The sequence below is a fragment of the Pygocentrus nattereri genome, chromosome 15, assembly GCF_015220715.1.
Source record: "Pygocentrus nattereri isolate fPygNat1 chromosome 15, fPygNat1.pri, whole genome shotgun sequence".
Classification (NCBI taxonomy): domain Eukaryota; kingdom Metazoa; phylum Chordata; class Actinopteri; order Characiformes; family Serrasalmidae; genus Pygocentrus; species Pygocentrus nattereri.
Genome location: NC_051225.1, coordinates 9,942,076 through 9,962,801, shown reverse-complemented (window position 1 = coordinate 9,962,801; position 20,726 = coordinate 9,942,076). Strand labels below are relative to the sequence as shown.

The window sequence follows — 20,726 nt, the reverse complement described above, 5'->3', positions numbered from 1 at the left end:
ATAGAAAGTTTTATTTTTACATACTGACAGGTTTTACTTTTGCCAGTATGGGCTGACATGTGCTTTTAATTCTCTGGTGGCAGATTTAAACAATTTAAAAGTAACATCACCAAAATTCTCAGAATGGATTACAAGTGAGGCCATTAGTTTGAACTGGTTCATCTAATCCTGACGACCTGGTTTAGTGCATTAGTCTGTGGGCTGATCATTATTTAAACTGCTCATGGAAGCTTACCTCTGACCAGTTGCCTGTGATCCAGTCAGCAGGGCAGGGTACTTGCATGTTGCAGCGGGACAGTGGATCAGGTCTGGGTAGGTGCTGGCACTCTGTTGGCTGCAGGGCTTCCTGCTCATCCAGCCCCAAACTCCGAATACATACCACTGTTCTCTTTGTCAGTCCCCATTCCCCACAGCTTGATGAGCACTTCTGCCACTCTCCGGTCCACCATCTGCAAAATAAAAACACCACATAAATGCACAGCGCTTTCACTGCAGTGATCCCTGAGCTAGATGTTGAAATATATTGCACATCATTTCTCAAGTATTGAGTCAGTTTCATATTTCAAGACTTCTCAAAGTTCTCAAAATCTCCTACACATTATTCTTTCTTTACTTCTAGTACCTTGAATTTTTGATCTGGACTCAATCTTGTGTGAGACTGAAGACTACAAGGCCAGCATGAGAACATATGGCAAAGCCTGCAGTTTTTTGAGATGGCAAATTTTTTATTTAAAAAAAAAATAGTTGTTAAATATATTGTTTTGAAAAATACAGTTTTGAAGCACTGATCAATTAATACAACTGTTATGGTGGAACTTAAATGTAATTCTGGAAAGCTGATAATTAGGCTGTTCATTTATTTTAGCAATGACATGAAGTCATCTAATACTGCTGATACAAGGTTGTACAAAAGGAAATACCAGTTTATGCATGATTTAATTGTTAAGATGCATCTTCCCATTCAAGAGAAACATTACGTGTAATAACTGCTCAAAGTGACGGTGATAGGAACCAGATGTCTTAAATGTTTAATGTCAGCAAAAAGCTATTACAAAAAAGGTTACCAAAATGGTGCCTGATGTCTGAGACGTTATTTTAGAACTGTTTTGTGGTAAGGTTACGGCCTAAAATGTATATTTGTCTAATATAATTATAATGGAAAGGTACATGAGAGGCGACGTATGGCAAATTCTTGGGACATATTTTACCAATAAACACTCAAGACACTACATGCCTCAGTGTTTTTACAGAAAATGTAAAGGGTATATTTGGGTGGTCAGTGTGACCCCTGGTTCCTAATACTACCATAATAAAGAAATCTGTAGGTACTTCTCTCTACAATGCACGACTTCACATCAAACCGCTGAATAACTTTTTACATTTTACAGTTTACATTTCAGTGACTGAATTCACAGGATTCTCATTTAACAGGTAATATCAGAAATATGGAGCAATGTTTTCTGTGGTTGAGTCCGGCTTGGGATCAAACAGAAAGTCGGTATAGTGTTCAAACTTTGAAGCTGTGGGCCTGATCAGAATAGTCTCAGGATACACCTGGATTCAGATATAAACTTCAGGCGCAACTGAGGCTCTAGACTTTCTGAAACCTATTTCTACCTCTAATCACTACTCAAAGATGACAGCTGGACACCAGAGACAGTGTAGAGAAAGTCTAGGTGGAACACACAGCTGGGTGAACACTGGTCTGTGGTTTTGTGGACACTCACACAGCTGGGCATAATCCAACATGGCAGCGCACTCGTTTGTCATCCGGCCGAGTGGCTGGGTCACAGTAATGCTCATCCACAATACCATGCGTCCTTTCAACACAGTGCACAATCTGTCTCTTGACACCTGAGAAACACAGAAGGGAATGAGGGAAATCTGTTAAACAAAAACATATAAACACCAACATTCAAATATTCAACGGTTATGCATTTCTCATATTATGGATATTGGCTATACTTAAAGTACAATGACCTACTGTAGGTTTCATTACACAGAGAACATAATTAAGCCTTTTCAATCTGATATGTTTACATCTAAATGCAGGGTGGTGTGTGAATGTGAAAATCATTGCACTCCTCATTTTGGACAGCCATTTTTTAATGTTTGTGTTGAAATATTGTGATTCCTCCTTCTTATTGTGAAAATGTTAAGTATTGAGATGTACCCTAGTTTATAGCACAGTAATCTATTGGCTAATAATATTATTATTGAATAAAATAACAGTATGAATTAAACAGAATATAGAGGAATTTCACCAATTTTACTAACTTTCTGCATAATTCACAAGATGTAAACAAAGTGAAGTAAAATTATGTGAAGTGAATTATATAGAAATCTGCAGTTTTAAATGCAAAAAATAACCATGTTTGGCAAAAATTATGGCCTTATAATCCTCTACATGTACATCTTTGCCTGGAATGGGATATAAAAGCATGCTTGATGTTAAAATGTATCACAAAACCAACATAAAGCAATGTATCAGGTATCATTGGTAACCAATACATGTATCAGCTTATACATGTAGCTTTTAGATGCATTAAATACTCCTCAGCCAGTTTGCACTGTTGACCATACAGATGCTGAATAATATGATGTATTATGCAAGTCTGAGATTTCAAGAAGTTTCAACAAGTGGCTCCAAAGAACATTTTAAAGTAGGTTGAACCACTTTAAAGCTGCACTGATAGGCATCTTGCACAAAAGCCCTGAAACAATTCATGCACATATTTGTGAGAACACAAACATTGTAATTAATTTAGTTCATTTCTGAATTATCTTAATTCTCACATCAAATAATTCCAGAAACATGAACAAAAACACTCAAATTGGTCAGTCATAACGTAATTACAGAAATGCATTTCTTTCATCTGCATTCTACTCTACAGAAAAGAACCCTCCAAATAGGGCTGTATGATAAGGATATAAAATGCATTGTCACAGGCAAGTCCACCCGGGAGGAGACTCCGGGGAAGACCCAAGACACACTGGCATGACTATATTGCCCAGCTGGCCTGGGAGTGCCTCGAAATCCCCCCCAGGGAGCTTGTGGAAGTGGCTGGGGAAAGGGAGGTTTGGGCCTCATTGCTTAGGATGATGCCCCCGTGACCTGAACCCCGGAGAAGCGGAAGATGATGGATGGATGGATGGATGGATGGATGTATGGATGTTTCAAAGTCAGATATCACAATGACGTACAGACGTGTATTTAGATATGCAAACAGAAATCTAGATAACCTCTCCTTTAAGCAAACAGCAAAAAAACTCATTAGAAATGCATCATTCACTATTGCGCAAAACAAAAAGAAAAATACTAACAGCTACTCACATCATGCAAGCATATTTTGTGCACTGAAAGACTGAGAAAGTCAGCATTGCTTCAACAGGCTTTTCTATAAAAGCAACAGAAACTATTTTTTTTATTGTGACAGTAGACATTACTACATCACACATTTAAAACATAACACTCGGTGTAAAAACAATACTCTGATGTCTATTCCCAGACTTGGAGTTCAGGATAGAGGAGTTTTTGAGCTGTGCACAAAGTCTAAGGGTTAAGCTACTTGCTACTCTGTTGGACTAACAGTGTTCAATCCCACTACAGAGAAGCACTCATTAGGCTTAACAGTTTGTGCAGGCAATGTAATGACTCTGGAGCATTTAAGGTTATCTGATCTTTCCTGTCACCACAGATCGTCTCGATGTGTTTATCGCAGAAACTGATATTGAAAAGATGATTAAAAAAATACTGTTTGTCGCGCAACCCTACCTCCAAACTTGGGGGTTGTGATGTGGTGTTATAAAGATGTACACACTATATGGACAAAAGTATTAGGACACACCTCTTAATCTTGAATTCAGGTGTTTCATTCAGTCTCATTGCTGCGGTTGTAAAAAATTAAGCAACTAGCCATGCAGTTAGCCTTTACAGACATTTATGATAGAACGGGTCATTCTAAAAAGCTCATTGAATTCAAGCATGGAGCTGTAATAGGATGCCACCATTGCAACAAGCCAGTTAAGGAAATTCCTTTGATTCTAGATCACGATCAACTGTGAGTGGTAATACTGGAAAGTAGAAGCATTTAGGAACCACAGCAACTCAGCCACAAAGTGTCAGACCACCTAAAGTTACAGAGAGGATCGCCAAGAATATAAAAAAAGTTACGAATGCTCTGCAGAGCATAGCGCCCTTAGTTCCAGTGATGGAAAATCTTAATGCTTCATGCTTAATGCTTCATAAAGCAAGGTCCATAAACGCATGGCTGGCTGAGTTTGGCGTGGAAGAACTTGACTGGCCCTCACAGAGCCCTGACCTCAACCCCATCAACTAGAACTAGAACAGAGTTTGGAAGACAGGACATCTCGTCCAACATCTTTGTCTGACCTTCCAAATGCTCTTCGGAATAAATGGGCAAAAATTTAATAAAATCAGCGTGTTTGCCCAATAATACAGACCTCAGTATACTTTCAGGGAAACAATCCTAAAACCTTCTTCATGAACTTACAAGCTTGCACACTGTGAACACTGCAGTTCCATTTTGGCAGATCTACACTTAAATGATGCCACGCCTCCTTTGCCTTGTCCAACCAGAGGCCTTGTCACATAGTATTCCTCCATGGAGTTTGCTCAACTGCAATGCGTGATATTGTAAGAAAAGCCTCTGCATTGCAACTGTAGTTGTTAATTTCATCTGCAATTACATAATACTGTTTGACGAAGCCAGACAAACCCTGTCTCTGTAAAAAGTATACAGAGGCCTCAAATTTTCACCAAATTCACATTATAATAAATGATTGAAAATTAAGAATATTCTTTCGATTACCTATTAGTGAAAAATACTTAATATTGAATTACAGCATGCAAACAGATAGCACCAACTACTGAGGGTTAATTTGGACCTAAATGGCATGTGACCATGATGCTTCAAAAGTACTAATAATATTGGAAATCCTGAATTCCTCATGGAGCATTTAGAAAGAGAGATGAATGTAAAGTGAATGTGATGGATGGTTAGTGACATGGCTGAGGAATTCAGCAGGAAATATTTGTCACAGAGGAGTCGGCTGATCAAACAAGTGAACAGATGAACTCCTAATTCTCATTAAATCACTCTGTTCCCTGAGGCCCTGTGTTTAATTTACACCATACAGTGAGCATTAGAATGAATTATGTTGCATTGGCTCAGAGCAGATCACGAAATAAAGTAATACAATGTAGTGCAAAGTGCACAATGTAGTGCAAAGTGCAATGCATATGTAACCACATGTTTGGTGCATGAAGCACTTCTACCTTCTCTCCCTCCCCTCCCTCCAACTCTCACTCTCAAAATGCTACCCCCTCAAGCTAACTTCAGTCCTAACTGCCAGTCTTGAGTGTAAAACTTAGTAAGTGCTGAAGAATCCAGCAGGGAGGTGTGTGTACACTAATGCACCCAGAGGCATCAACCACGGCGGGTTGTCCAGGCCAGCAGTGACCACGCAACAGATGGTGCATAACCCATTAGCCCTAGTGTCAGTCAAGACTGATTGGTGTGATTCTTACCATGGCCATAAGTGATGGAAGTCAGCTAGCTGGAGAATTCACATTCCCATAACCCATGATGACAACTTCAGTCTCACAGTTGGGAAGCTGTATTTTAACCCAGGTGCTAATTTACAATAACACTATAGCTTCTTAACCAAGCCATTATTCAACCATTACATATGTCACAATATAGGATCAATGGAAACTACCGACTTTTTTTCTTGGAAACTGGACGTCGTATATTCTGTGAAAACAAGAGGAGACATCAGTGATGAAACTTTGCTAGATCAGATACTGGAGGAAAAAACTAGAGTGAACCGATCAGATCATGTACAACCCCAATTCCAATGAAGTTGGGACGTTGTGTAAAACATAAATAAAAACAAAATACAATGAATTGCAAATCCTTTTCAACCTATATTCTATTGAATATATTACAAAGACAAGATATTTAATGTTCAAACAGATAACCTTTATTGTTTATTGCAAATATTCACTCATTTTGAATTTGATGCCTGCAACACGTTCTAAAGAAGTTGGGACAGAGGCATGTTTACCACTGTGTTACATCACCTTTCCTTTTAACAACACTCAATAAGCGTTTGGGAACTGAGGACACTAATTGTTGAAGCTTTGTAGGTGGAATTCTTTTCCTGTCTTGCTTGATGTACAACGTCAGTAGCTCAACATTCCGGGGTCTCCATTGTCATATTTTGCGCTTCATAATGCGCCACACATTTTCAATGGGAGACGTCTGGACTGCAGGCAGGCAAGTCTATTACCTGCACTCTTTTACTATGAAGCCACGCTGTTGCAACATGTGCAGAATGTGGCTTGGCATTGTCTTGCTGAAATAAGCAGGGACATCCCTGAAAAAGACGTTGCTTGGATGGCAGCATATGTTGCTCCAAAACCTGTATGTACCTTTCAGCATTAATGGTGCCTTCACAGATGTGCAAGTTACCCATGCCATGGGCATTAACACACCCCCACACCATCAGAGATGCTGGCTTTTGAACTTTATTGTTAATAACAATCCGGACAGTCCTTTTCCTCTTTGGCCCGGAGGACACGACATTCATGATTTCCAAAAACAATTTGAAATGTGGACTCGTCAGACCACAGGACACTTTTCCACTTTGCGTCAGTCCATCTCAGATGAGCTCGGGCCCAGAGAAGCCAGCAGCGTTTCTCAGTGTTATTGATACATGGTTTTCGCTTTGCATGGCAGAGTTTTAACTTGCACTTGTAGATGGAGCGACGAACTGTGTTCACTGACAGTGATTTTGTGAAGTGTTCCTGAGCCCATGTGGTAATATCCGTTACAGAATGATGTCGGTTTTTAATGCAGTTCCGTCTGAGGGATCGAAGGTCACAGGCATTCAATGTTGGTTTTCTGCCTTGCCGCTTACTTGCAGAGATTTCTCCAGATTCTCTGAATCTTTTGATGATATTATGGACTGTAGATGATGAAATTCACGTTGAGAAACGTTGCTCTTAAACTGCTGGACTATTTGCTCATGCAGTTGTTCACAAAGTGGTGAACTTCGCCCCGTCCTTACTTGTGAACGACTGAGCCTTTCAGGGATGCTCCCTTTATACCCAATCATGACACTCACCTGTTTCCAATTAACCTGTGGAATGTTCCAAACAGGTGTTTTTTCAGCATTCCTCAACTTTCCCAGTCTTTTGTTGCCCCTGTCCCAACTTCTTTGGAACGTGTTGCAGGCATCAAATTCAAAATGAGTGAATATTTGCAAAAAACAATAAAGTTTATCCGTTTGAACATTAAATATCTCGTCTTTGTAGTGTATACAATTGAATATAGGTTGAAAAGGATTTGCAAATCATCGTATTATGTTTTTATTTATGTTTTACACAACATCACAACTTCATTGGAATTGGGGTTGTACCAAATCTAGCCTGAAATAGTCTTCCACAGTGTGGTGGTAGTGATTGAGTAGTTTGAGTGTGAAAGCCTACTCCTTGATGCTTATTTTATTACTAGTTTTGAAGTATCAGATCAGTATCAGTCGATACTCAAGGTTTCGATATCAGTATTGGTAGCGTAAAAGAAAAAGTAGTATTGCATCACCTCTAGTGGAAACTTATTAATGCATGCAGTGGTTTACAGGGAAAGAGGAGGCTCAACATCATGCATTTTGAGTTTTGCTTTTAAAATAAAAATTTTAAAAAAGTTTAAAAAATGTATGCAACTATATTTATACAAGTAATCTACACATCTCTACTACAAATGAAACCATAAGCTCAGTTTTTACCATTTCTGTTGCTACCATTTATGAACAATCCTGCTAAAATGAGTCAAGCAATGCAAACATTACGTCTGACCTCATAACTTGGGTCAACTGTAATAGACTGAGGGGCTGATCTACTCTAGATGGAACAGTAGCTAAAAAGTCAGATGCAAAACATTTAAAGTAAAACAAGTTGTTTGAACAGTTATTTTGAAGGTTTGAAAATAAGAGAAAACAGGCTGTGTTGAAATGTGGCAAAACTGATTTTGAACAGTAGGAGCTGAAGTAGCACAGAAAATATCAGCATGATAAAAATGAAATGTTTTATTTACATGACATCTATATAATAAAATGATGAAAAATGTAAACAAATAGCATGTTTTGAATTTATGTTGGATGATACGTAATTCTCTCATTGTTTACTTCACAAGGCTTAGATGAAACACTGTGTTGAACTAACTTGTGTGGAGGCTGTAATTTAGCTAGGCCAGCTGTCACTGCGAGTTCTTTATAGGCTTCAAAACAGTAATACACTTCAGCCACCAAGAGAGAATTCTAATCGATCTCAGTTAACTCAGTCATCAAAAACACTTATGATGGAAAAGGTTTAGGGTCTTCAAGGTGAATCTCAAGAAATATCTGCTTGACTGCTGTTAAAATTCACAATGACATCTCTATGAGAATAAAAGAACATGACTAAAAGCACATTTTTAACCTGTTTAACTACATAAAATATAAATCTTACATCTTACCCCGCATTAGTTTGCGCCCCACTCCCCCTACATTCACAGAGAAATGGTACTAATCTGTCATGAAGGTGGCACTCCTCTTGTCACTGGGGTTCTTAAGGGTATGTCTTCAGTAACTTTAGTTAGAGAACATAACTACCATAATCCATTGATATGTTCTGAAGTTGTACTGACTCATCACATCTTATCTTGATTCTAGGATATTTATTTTATTCTTCTGAAACATCAGGCCAGAGAAAAGAGCTTTATTAAAAATATGATTTCATTATTAACATTTTCCTCTAACCTGAACTGTCCATTGTTTATTCAAAACACACAAAACCTTCAATAGTAAAATATAGGCACTTATAGCAGACCTTGAAGCATTAAATGAATACTTGAAATCTTTAAAATTTAATTGCCCCAGGAGGTCAGCCTTTTAAACCTACCTATTTGCTTGAACTAGACTACACCTTTTCTTTAATGTAAGTTCATTGATACACCGTAAGAAATAGAAGGTGCTGTGCAAGTACATTTTTCATTTATCAAGGTACAAACATGTACAATCCCATTTCCAAAAAAGGTTGGGACACTGTGCTGAATGTAAATAAAATAGAATGCAATGATATACAAATCATGTAAACTCTATATTCAATTGAAAATAGTACAAAAACAACATAATTGATTAAACTGATGTTTATTTTTTACGTAGTAGTGAACCCCTCCTTGCCTTAACTTTCTGAAAGACTCCGCCTCTCTGAGATGCTCTTTTTAAACCCAGTAATGTTACTGTTGCCAGTTAATCACCAGCTGTTTTTTATTTAGCGTTACACAACTTTACCGGCGCTTTGTTGCCTCCGTCCCAACTCTTTTGCAATGTGCTGTTGGCATTAAATTCAAAATGGGCTTATACTTTTCAAAAACAATAAAAATTTCTCAGTTTCAACATTTGATATGTTGTCTTTGTACTATTTTCAATTAAATATAGGATTTAAATGATTTGCACATCACTGCCATCACTGCATTTTGTTTTCATTTACATTTTGCACAGCGTCCTAACTTTTCTGTAAAATAGGGTTGTAAATGCTTTCAAAAGTAACTTTTCAAAATACTTTCAAAGGTAAACAGTGGCTGTAAGGTCCAATTGTGAACCTTAAATAAGTTCTTCCAGGTGAAAAGTATGTATTTTTACCTTTTCATAATGTAATGTTTTAAGAAAGAACAATAAAATAACAATTCTGGAGACGAGGTGTGGTGTGTTGAGTCAGTACATCTTGGATAATTTCAATGGATTACGAACAGTGTCATACTTTTTGTTCTGAGACTGTGGGAGAGGCAGAGTATGCGTTATGTTGCAGTGCATGCTGGGGACTGTAAGGCAGTGCATTATGAAACAGGCTAATGTTAACAGAAAATTGAAATACTTTTGGGGACAAGACACAAGGACATTAGTCATGAAATGATACAAATACAGACTTTTTCCATGAGCAAACCAGTTGGACTTTGAAACCACATTAAATTATTTATACCTTGACGAAGGAAAAAAATGTACCAGCCCAGAATCTTTTCCTCTGTCAGTGTACTAACATTTAACCTTTGAGGAGCTTCTAAAGCAAAGGCGAAGCAAAGTTGCAGCATGCGAAGAAAGTGGGTCATACAGATAAGTTACTTAAAGTCACATGAAATCACAGCAGACATCAGGCAAACATCAACAAAGGCAAAATGTTTTAGTCCAGCTTCTGCAGAGGCTAGTCTCCACCTACATTCAAACACCACCCATTTGCAATGCCTCACAATTCATCAAACCCTCTAAATTGCTTACACAGTAATGTAGCTGCTTTGATGTATGACGTGGCATCACATAATATAAAAAAATCTAATATTTACATGAAAAATTGAAATCCAATCAACAGAAAGCACTGATCACTTAACTGCTGCCAGTTAAAAACTAGTACAAAGCCAAAAAGTGACCCAAAAAAATTTAATAAAGTATAAAATAAGTGTGCAGTTCTTTGAAGCATAACTGTTTTACTGATGGACAAAAAATGTAATTTTGACACATTATACACTTCTTTAAATCATGATCTATGAAAACATGCCCCAAATGGTTCTTGGAGTAATTCCACACATCTTTAAAAGATGTTTTTTCAAGGGCTCTTTTGTAAAGGCAATGGTTATATATAGAACCGTGAACACTTAAAGATCCGTCTGAATGCAAAAATGGTTCTTTCTGTGGTTTAATGGCGAAAATCTGTTTGTGGTTTTCTAAAGATCCTTGTTCAAAATGGCTCGATACAGCATCAAAAAAGCTTCCATCAAAAGAACTAACTGGTTGAACTTACTTTTCAGAGTGTAAAGAATGTAACATTTGTGAGCGTGAAGCAACTTTTAAAGTTTTAAAGAATCCTAACATAATGTAAAAAATCTATACCACTTTAAAAGAGAATTCTGTAAATTTTACAAAATGACAGCATAATGTTTGGATGTAGACAAAACTACTCAGAATGCCCTATTCTAGAGAAACTTACCAAGTCAGAATTGCACATAAGATGTAAGTGTTTAATTACCTCACAGAAACTAATTACAATTTTTTTTATAAATCTGCTGACTGATGCCTCAAACATTGTTTTTTTTTACAATAGTTTTAAGGTTAAGGTTTTGACCTAAAAGATTAAATGTATTCATGGCCCAGAGGTACATGCAGAGTAGCCTACCACAAAAAAGAAATAAAAAAATTTTCAGATGTTACCAACATTACATTTAACATTTAACATTGTATCGCATTTAAAAAAAATCCACTGGGCATTTTGAATAAAAATCAATAAAATGCTTATTTTTGGAATGCAGACATTGCAACCCTGGTTCCTATCACCACCGTTAAAACAGAGATCCAAGATGGCAAGTTCTAGAATGGAGCCCTTCACACCAAACTGCTCTGAATGTCATTTTTCATACCTCAATGACTAAATTCTGCAGTATTTTTTTTCAATATTTGTAGAATCGGTCTTTAGGGTTTCTTCCTAAAATGTCCTTTAAACCTTCAAAATTCTTCACAATCACAATTTCGTTTTCAAGCATGGTTCTTTTTGGAAGCATGCGGTTCTTCTACGGCTAAGCACAAAGAAACCTTTAGACACCTTTATGTTTAAGAATGTGCATGAATCAAAAGCAGAAGACACTGGTACCTTTCTTTCCAGAAGGCTCATAAAGAGTCTGTTGGCTACAGAAAAGAATGCTTAATGGGCGAACAGGAAACCGACGTCTTTTGCCAAAGGCTATATAAGATGTAGGCAAAGATATGGGAACAGTCAGCTCCAGTTCAAACAAACCACAGTCCTATACAGTTTTGTGTTCCTTTGCTTTAAAGTACCTCATTCAGTCAGAAGACTCACGCATTTGCTGAGATGTTGAATGAGGTGAGTGAAAACACCAAGCTTTGTAGAGGAGTGAGCTGAAAACCCATAAAACTTCTAGTGCTAGAGCCTAGACACACACACGACAACATACAAAAAAGACAGTGGGTCAGTCACACAGGGCCACTACAGAAGGCCTCATGCCTTGTACATCAACTACTATAAAATGTTGTATTACTGACATTAGGCATGTCAAAACATGCATGTTCATATTCATTTTGTCAATACGAAGGTCATGAGATGGTACATGCTGTGAAGCAAATGCAGTTAGATTGCATGCTATAAAATGTGTAATAATCAGAGTGGCTTCTACAGTTCTATTTAACATAACCATGATATTCCTAAAAGTGACAAGCACAAAAATGAAAAAACTCCACTGAGCAGCTATCAGTACTGGAACACACAGATTTGGGTACCTTGTATAAGCCAAGAGTCCAATAAAGATGGCCAACGTTGCAGAGTTGTAGACTGAACAATCATGGTGTGCTGTTGTTGCACACCGTAAGGATCTGAAACCCCTGCTAACACATGAAATATACAGTACTAACTCACTTGTGAAGAAGACAACAAAAAGCTAAAGGCAGCCAGCTTCTTATTTAAGTTTTTTTCTTTTCTACTTTCCTTTCTACTATCTGCAATTTCAAGCATTTGCCAATTAAAAAAATGTTTAATCCCTTTCCACCACAGCCATGAAATGCAATTTCGGACAGTTTTAGAGGAAATTCCTCAGTTGAACTATGAACTTTTTTCCTTCAATATATTTTGACGAAAATGTGTAAGATTTTAAAAAACAGAAGTGAATACAATTATTGTCCTTGTAGGTGAGCAAGCAAGTTGAGAGAAAAAAAAACATGTTAAAATGCTATTTTTTATTTCAGCAAAGAGATCTTTGTAAAAAGATGTGATGTGTGGCGGGTTGGGGGCGGGCGACTAGTAGCTCAACACACTCATTATATTATATACACACAGCAATATAATATACATAATATTTCACACACAGCTAGCCAACAGTGTCCTATTTAATCTGAGGTAGAAGGACAAAAAAACTGCTGATTTCCATTCTACAGGAGGAATGGCCACTAGGAAGCCTGCAGAAAGAAGTTGACTTTTAAGAAAAAGGAGGAAAAAAAGGGCTTGGACAGATACTAGAAAACGCAACTCTGCTGTAAATACAGCCTAATTGATTTTGCTTCTCTGCCAGAGCCATTAAATGAAAGCAACGTTCAGAGTAATTCAGTCAAATCGAAAACGAGTTTAGATGAATTGCATCTAAATATAATCACAAGGCACATATACTTGTCAGAGAAGTGCTATGAGTGGGTTATTGAGTATATGAACCTACAGTGACTGCAGATAATTAGAGACGAGTAAACAGACTTCTGTAAGATTCAATTGAGAGTATGGTATAAAATGAAAGCTGTTTTGAGATCAAATAAACACAGACCTTCAGTTTTGAGATCCACTACGATTTGTGACATTTGAAAGAAGTTAATACTGGAACACTTCACAGAAGACAGCAAATAAACTGTATGTAAGATAACACTCTGGGCTCACTGTACTAAGCAAGACGTCTTTGAATCCAAACAGAGGACCAACAACACATAGGCAAGAGATTATATGTTTTGGCTCATCACTGTACATGTAAGAAGATGCAGTACAACATATGATGCAGCTGCTATATAAGCATACAGTGCAGGTTTTGCAACAAGGTTGCATAAAGGCACATTTCTCGCTGTGCCTGTGCTTGTATGCACATCCGGCCCTCTGAGCAGTTCTTTGCCATAAACAAAAGTAGATGAACAGAAACCTTTAACCAAATTTTATGTTTAACAAGCACATGTCCCTATAGTGCATGTTCTCTATTAGAGAAAACTAGAGAAACTTAATTAAACATCAGATCCTTCAAAAATAGATCAGACTTGACAAAGTCACCAAACAGCTAGTGATTTACCTAGTAGTAAACACAATTATTTATATGAAGGGCAATAAAAAAAAGGCCACATCAAGACGATATGAATATTAAAAGAGGGTTTTAAGCCACAATATTTCAATCTTTCAAGTACTACTAAAATACTCTGTATTGTCCATGTTTACCTTTTGAAAATAATACAAGGGCGGAAGTGTTAACATCTTCCACAAATGCATATATGATTGCTCGGAAACATGCCAGGAGGCAGACAGACCTAACCTACCATCTTACCAGCTAGATAGGTTTTATGATCACTCAAGTGTCTTTCACTATGGGTATTCCACAGCCTGATTAATTTCACTTAGTTAATAAATACTACATGGATTACATGCAAAATAAGGTGTATTTTGGCATCTTCAATCTCCTTCAATGATGACATACATCTTACTTTTGGCCCAGATAAAAGCTATAATAGTTATGCAGTCTCTTACGGAAACGTGAATGGGCTGACGAGGCAACGCAAGAAAGTAGGGTACAAATGCAAGTTCTTACATGGATAAACCAGACGACATGCAGGCAGATGAACAATACTAGGATCCATGCAGGAGACCAAGGTAATAAAACTAACTACTAAGAACATGAACAGACTAGGTAAGACACACAAAGAACAAAAACATGAACCAGGAACATGCAACATTAATATCAAATAATGCTGGCTGGAGAACAAAGGAAACACAAATATAAGACAGAAGACAAGGAACACCTGCAACTAATGAAAGAGACTGGCTAGAAAACAAGGAACATGTGAAGGCTAAAGTCAGGGCAAGACAGGGGAGGAGCTAACACAACAATAAAACCACATGGCACTAAAATACAAAGGCACACAGTTGATGTAAACAAAAGCACATGCCAGGGAAACAAGAAAACAAAGGCACATGGCATAAAAACAACGGCCAAAATAGAGAAAGACAGGGACAGAGAGTAACCGGACGTCACAGTGGGACAGCAAGTGGACTAAACAAATGGCTCGTGGTGCTGCAAGAAAAGCTGAGCCCCATACAGCTTTATGCAAATTACAGACGCGTTGACCAATCAGGCAAAAGCAACTTTCCATTGTCTGTGCAAGAGGATGTGTTGACATAGTTGCACCTGGACCACATGTATGGAAAGCTAATAACAGCTGTGAGTTCCAAAGACGTGAATGAAAACAAAGGCAAAATAGAAGAAATGCTGCAAAATGAATGAGCATTTCGTATTTCCAGCAGAGTACAGTTATTTAAAAACAAGCACATTCAAGCGATATTGTATGTCATTGGATGTCACTATAAATAAACAAAAAATATATAAAGTAAAAAATAAAAAAAATATTTCATTCCAAAAGGCCTTTTTATAACTAAGGTTACGAGAGTGGCCTACTTGAGAAGAGAAATGATATTCATTTATAATTTATTTAAAATCTATGAATTTATTAACAAGTTAATTAATTTTCGCATTGTGTGAGACAGACATGCCCCACAGGCGTCAAGGCGCTGATGAAGAAAGCAGAGGAATGATTCCAGTGGATAAGTACCATTATTATTGTATTAGAAAGTTCATGTCAAGTTCATATTGATATTTGTCTTTAGTTTGGTTGCAGATAAACATAAATATTATTAGCTCTGCAAATCTGAGCATAGTGCAAGACTGAGGTCTCTACTAAAATTCTACTCCTAAAAAGAATGTCAAAAAATGAGAGACAGGCGAGATTACTGAAGTCTTTTGCTCAGGAGAAAGATCTGAGCTGCAGGAGAGACTTAAAACAGGCCTTTCAATGTCTTGACTAGAAGAAACTACAGCAATCTCTTCCCTGTGGGTAGAAAACACAGAAGAACACAGAAAGGTCCAATTCCACACACTGCTCCATTTTACTATTGTATTGTTGACAATGTTAGGCAAGATAGGGTAAAGGGATGAAGAGGAAACCAATATCTGCTCTCAAAGATGAGAAACGATGTAGAAGGAAGTGTGGTAATCTTTTGTAATCACTCCAATCTTGCACTACCACAAGAGACCACTGTTGCATAAGAAGCTGGAGTGGCTAAATGGGTCCCAGAGCTAAGCTACTCCTGAAGTACAGAAATGAAAATGATGATTTAAATGTAGGGATGCATTGATACCATATTTTTAGACATTATTTTAGTACTCGCTGATACTGAGTTTGATTCCATACAGAGAAACGTGCATTAAATTAAGTAGTTGTTACTGTAAATAAAATGCAATTTACCTTAACAGTTAAACTGAGAAAAACTAGCTGATTTTAATGTGAATTAGATATCTATGTTACATTAGTTACCTTTGATTGAGTAGCAGTGGAGAAGAGTCGGCTTTGTTCCATGTCAGAAAAGCGCTTCTGTACAGCTGTTAATAAAGTATGTTTCATAGTTTTGAACTCCGATCTTTCTCTTTCAACAAGTCTCTGTGGTATAGTAATAGCAGGGAACACATTTGGAAATCCTGTTCTATTGGTGCCTCACACTGTACATTTGAACAAACGATCATGTATGCACAAAGCGTACGATTTATGTACTCACACAGTACATCCGGTCCGCCCATGCTACGGGAAACACCTGCCCCAGGAGGTGATGTACGCAGAAGGACAATACAGTCCATCCACACCCTAATTTACCAGAAAGTCGCTTTATTAACGTTTATATCTTGCTATTCTATTTAGTCAGAGGAAAGTCACATAGACTGACTTTGGTTGGAAAAGTTGGCATTTTTCCGTGTCCGTTCAGCATACATCCCGTATTGAGGAAGTGATTGTGATTGTGTATTTAAAACAGTCTAAAATCACACCGTGTAGGTCTGATGGGAATCTGAAGAGACTCAGCGTTTCAAGTGACCAGTGACTGTGTCTGACCCCCAGGGTGTCAGTAACCCTTGTATGTGTAAACAGAGCCTCCTTCACTGCCAGCTTGGGTCATTCACTCAAAAGCACAACAGGGTACACTTGGCTTACATCACACAGTACCAGCTGGTAGTAAATTTTGCATGAATTGTATGAGTATGATTACAAGTAAATGAGCACTGTGTCGACCTGATATCTGATACCAGTATTGATGCATCCCTATTCAAATGGTTGCCACAACATGATTTTGGTGTGGCTTTCATGGATTGGGAAAGGGAAACATGCACAAGCTGCTTATTTTACATCTAAAGCTACACTTGGCAGGTTTTGGGGATGAGAAGACTTCTCTGTTGGAAATATGTAATTGCATGCAACTTGCAGAAGAATGTTTCGTAACATTGGTTGTGCTCCAGATCTCTGCCCTGAGTTTATGAATCTGATAACTGCAAATTTGTTAAAAGAGTATTCAGTGAGAACTCAGCTAAAACGTGGAGAAGGACGTGTTGCCAGAGGATGTGAGTGAATGATCTACTATTGTCCTATTGTCTTCATCAGTATAAATGTTAATTTTGCATTTGAGACCTGGTCTGAAAAACCGCCATGGACTCGACACCTCTGGCTTTTAGATGCCTATTTTATACTTTTTTATACTTTTATGCTTTGGAAAACTTTCATATTGGGAGCAACATGGTTTCCATGCAATCTGACATTTACATGCTGCAATTTAAAAAAAAAAACTTGCACACAACACATTCAATTACTCCACTATATTGCCAAATTAGCAACTTATATTTTTAATGCATCATATTGTTCTCACTATAAAACTATCTGTGAGGTAGTTCGATATTTGCCGCATTTTTATCATTCTCCTACGTTTTTTCCAGCTGTTCTTTTTGTTCTCATATCCACATATCTGTGATTTACCTGCAACTAAAGTACCTAAATTTGCATAAACGCTTCACCATGTACAGCCAGCCTTACAGGGTGATTTGCAACAGTGCATTGACACCATATTTCAGCATGTTTTTATTTATTTATTTATTTTTATTAGCATGTCTCAGAAATGCTATTTCTTCCAGTTTTAACAAAATAATTTTGCACACTATGTTGACAAGCTTACTTTAAGCTATAAAAACAGTCAAATACCAGTGCAACTTCTTTCCTCTTCATTTGCCATTCATCACTCAACACCATCACATCCTCTGACAATTAAACTCTATTGTTTTAAAACACAGCTTCCATTAACTGCTTATCTTTTCAACACTCGTAACAAAAATTATTTTGCTGCACACTTGTATTGTTTTGGCCTTGCGTCCCTGTTTTTGAACCAGTCCTGGAGGAATGTTGTTTAGTTTCACTTTAGTTTCCCAGTATTTAGATGCTTATTTAGGGCCGACATTAAAATTAAGCCTCTTGGACTCTATTATTAGTGCAAAAGAAGCATAGTTTCAGCTCATAAATTCCCAAAGTAATATTATTACTCAAGTTTTACAGTTAAACTCTATGTAACAAGGGCAGATAGACATGGGAAATGTGACATAATGGGATCATTTAAAGGTGCAATCACTATGTTCTAGAATGGGCCAAGACTGCAAAACATGACAGTTACTTAAAATTATGGTCAATAGATTCTTAGCAATGGGTTTTTTTGGCCTGTTCAGTTTGCAACAGATATGATACATTTCTCATTTTCTCATGGTGACTCTCACAGGAACAAGTCTTTTACCAAGTCTTTCACTGTTACACTTAAAGGCTAGGTCTCCCCCAATACTACCAAGCTAGGGGGGGTGAAGGCTCCTAGTCACGTGAAGCACCACCACATCTTTACAAACTGTGTGTTTGGAGAAAAACATTAACTGCAGATTCTGTAATGTCAGCTAATAGACTTTAGCTAGCATTGTCATTAGCTGTCACATGTTAGGTAGTATCAAGCTGAGCAATAAGAGGAATAGTACCCTCCTTGAGAGAGGGACTATGATGCTCTCTTGCACTCCTGGCCACAGATAGAACTTGTGATCTCCTGATGATAGGGCTAATGCCTACATTGCACACACACACAGCCAGTGATGAAATCCTTCAGAGGCCTTCAATTGGGTGATTTCAGAGTAGACAGGCAACAATTTCCACTGGATGTTCAGCAACTCATCATAGCTGGTTGAGCTATTCTTAGCTTACAGAAATGTGGAATTAATCTTTGGACATACTGGTTAAACATGGCCGTGGTCATCATTACATAATCAGAAGACATTTCTTCTTTTCCAGCTTTCCCTCTGTTTTCATGTAAACGCAATGGAACAAATATACAACAGAAAGAAGGTCAGTGACAGCACCAAGCAATCAAGCTCTGCATGAAATGAAACCCTTTCTACATGTGTTTGCATGATGCTGCCAAAGACTATCTAAATTAAACATTCAGACCAGCTGTTCTTAATATGTTTATGGAAAGCCTTTTACCTGTCCCACATGTGGCACTGCACTCTATCCAGGCTCCATGCTTCCACTGGAAGTCTGAGGCAGGGGTGCCATTGATAGACTCCTGCAAGCTCTCTCTGCTGATAGTGTATTCATACCTCACTCCTGGGTTCGTGTCCTGAAAGAGCAGCTGGAGCACAGTGACAGCAGATTAAGGAGAATGGCAAGCCAAAACACGCATACAAACACAGAAACTGACATGAAATCACAAGGGCAATTGCCAGAACAATGTAAAGAGCAGACATTCCATCTTTGTCACATATGAGTCTGGGGAGAAGAATCTACTGAACTTCAAAGCATGTTCACCACTGTGTTACATAACCTTTACAGATGAGCAAGAAATCATGCCATAGGCACTAATCTAATCTGATATCACAACAGACCCTGGCTTCAGAACTTTACCCTGGTAGCAATCTGGATGGTCATTTTCTTCTTACTTTTTGGCTCAGAGAAGGCAATGTCCATTACTTCCATAACAATCTGCAAGGTTGTCTTGTCAGATCACAACACATGCTACCACCATGCATCATTTCATTTCAGATGAACTTGAGCCTAGAGAACTTGGTGGTGTTTCTGGATGTTGTTGACAACTGGATTCCACAGTGTACAGTACAGTCTTAACTTGGGTTGTATATGCAAGTACAAACAGTGTTTACTGACAATGGTTTGTCTGAGTATTCCCAAGCTCATATGGTGTTATCAGTCACAAAAGCATACCAGTTTTTAATGCTGTGCTGTCTGGGGGATTGTGATTGATTTTCATCAATTTTAGAATGTGTATACATTTAGAAAAAAATGAATGAAGCTGTGTGAATGAATGAATGAATGAATGAATGAGGCAATGAAGTTAACAAGGCAAAGCGTTAAACTTTATCTTTGTCATTTAGCTTGAATATCACTTAAATACAAATCACAACATTCACTTTTGATTTCATAACTTTTTTGGATTAGAGAATTGAGAATTCACCAGTAAGAAAAAACCAAAACATAAGACAACTTGGAGAACTGGATTTATAGTGGAGCTATAAATGATTCTAAAATAATTGAGAAACACCTCACAGTTCATAAGTTGTGAAAAAGGCAGAGAACTTCCCAAAACAAACAAACAATCTGGACAATAACAGCATTTTCTTGATCATTAAATGACTTCTTGTATAAAAAGACCCGGTTTATAATATTTGCATCTACAGAGTATTTTCAAAATGTTCAAACAGAAGCAAAATTTATCAGTGCAAGGCAAATGGTCAGCCAGAGGTGATCTTGATAGGACAGAGACATTGGATAAGTCTCTTGCTCCCAACACACATTTAAAACCGAACCACTCAAACATGCTGTGATCTCAAAAGCCCATTAGCAGTCTGACAGCACCTGAGTAGGGAAGCTGCTCGGAAACACTTGGGATCCCATAGCATGGAGGGAGGTAACGAGCATCATTACTGTGCTGTCGAGCCGCCTGTCTCAGCACACTACACTACACTCCTACCCACATGTGGGTCGATTGCCATGGGGATGCGGATGCCTCCATGGGA

General features: G+C 37.8%; 1 protein-coding gene across 1 annotated transcript in view; it reads right to left on the bottom strand.

The window, feature by feature from the left end:
• Window positions 1-20,726, bottom strand: part of LOC108434578 (A disintegrin and metalloproteinase with thrombospondin motifs 7) — a 114,828-nt gene that overhangs the window by 34,633 nt on the left and 59,469 nt on the right. Inside the window, exons 16-18 of the mRNA XM_017709819.2 lie at window positions 19,180-19,327; window positions 1,728-1,854; window positions 236-449 (exon numbers count right to left, since the gene is read on the bottom strand). Of these exons, the coding sequence (XP_017565308.2) occupies window positions 236-449; window positions 1,728-1,854; window positions 19,180-19,327 (489 nt within the window). The remainder of the gene's footprint in view (window positions 1-235; window positions 450-1,727; window positions 1,855-19,179; window positions 19,328-20,726) is intronic.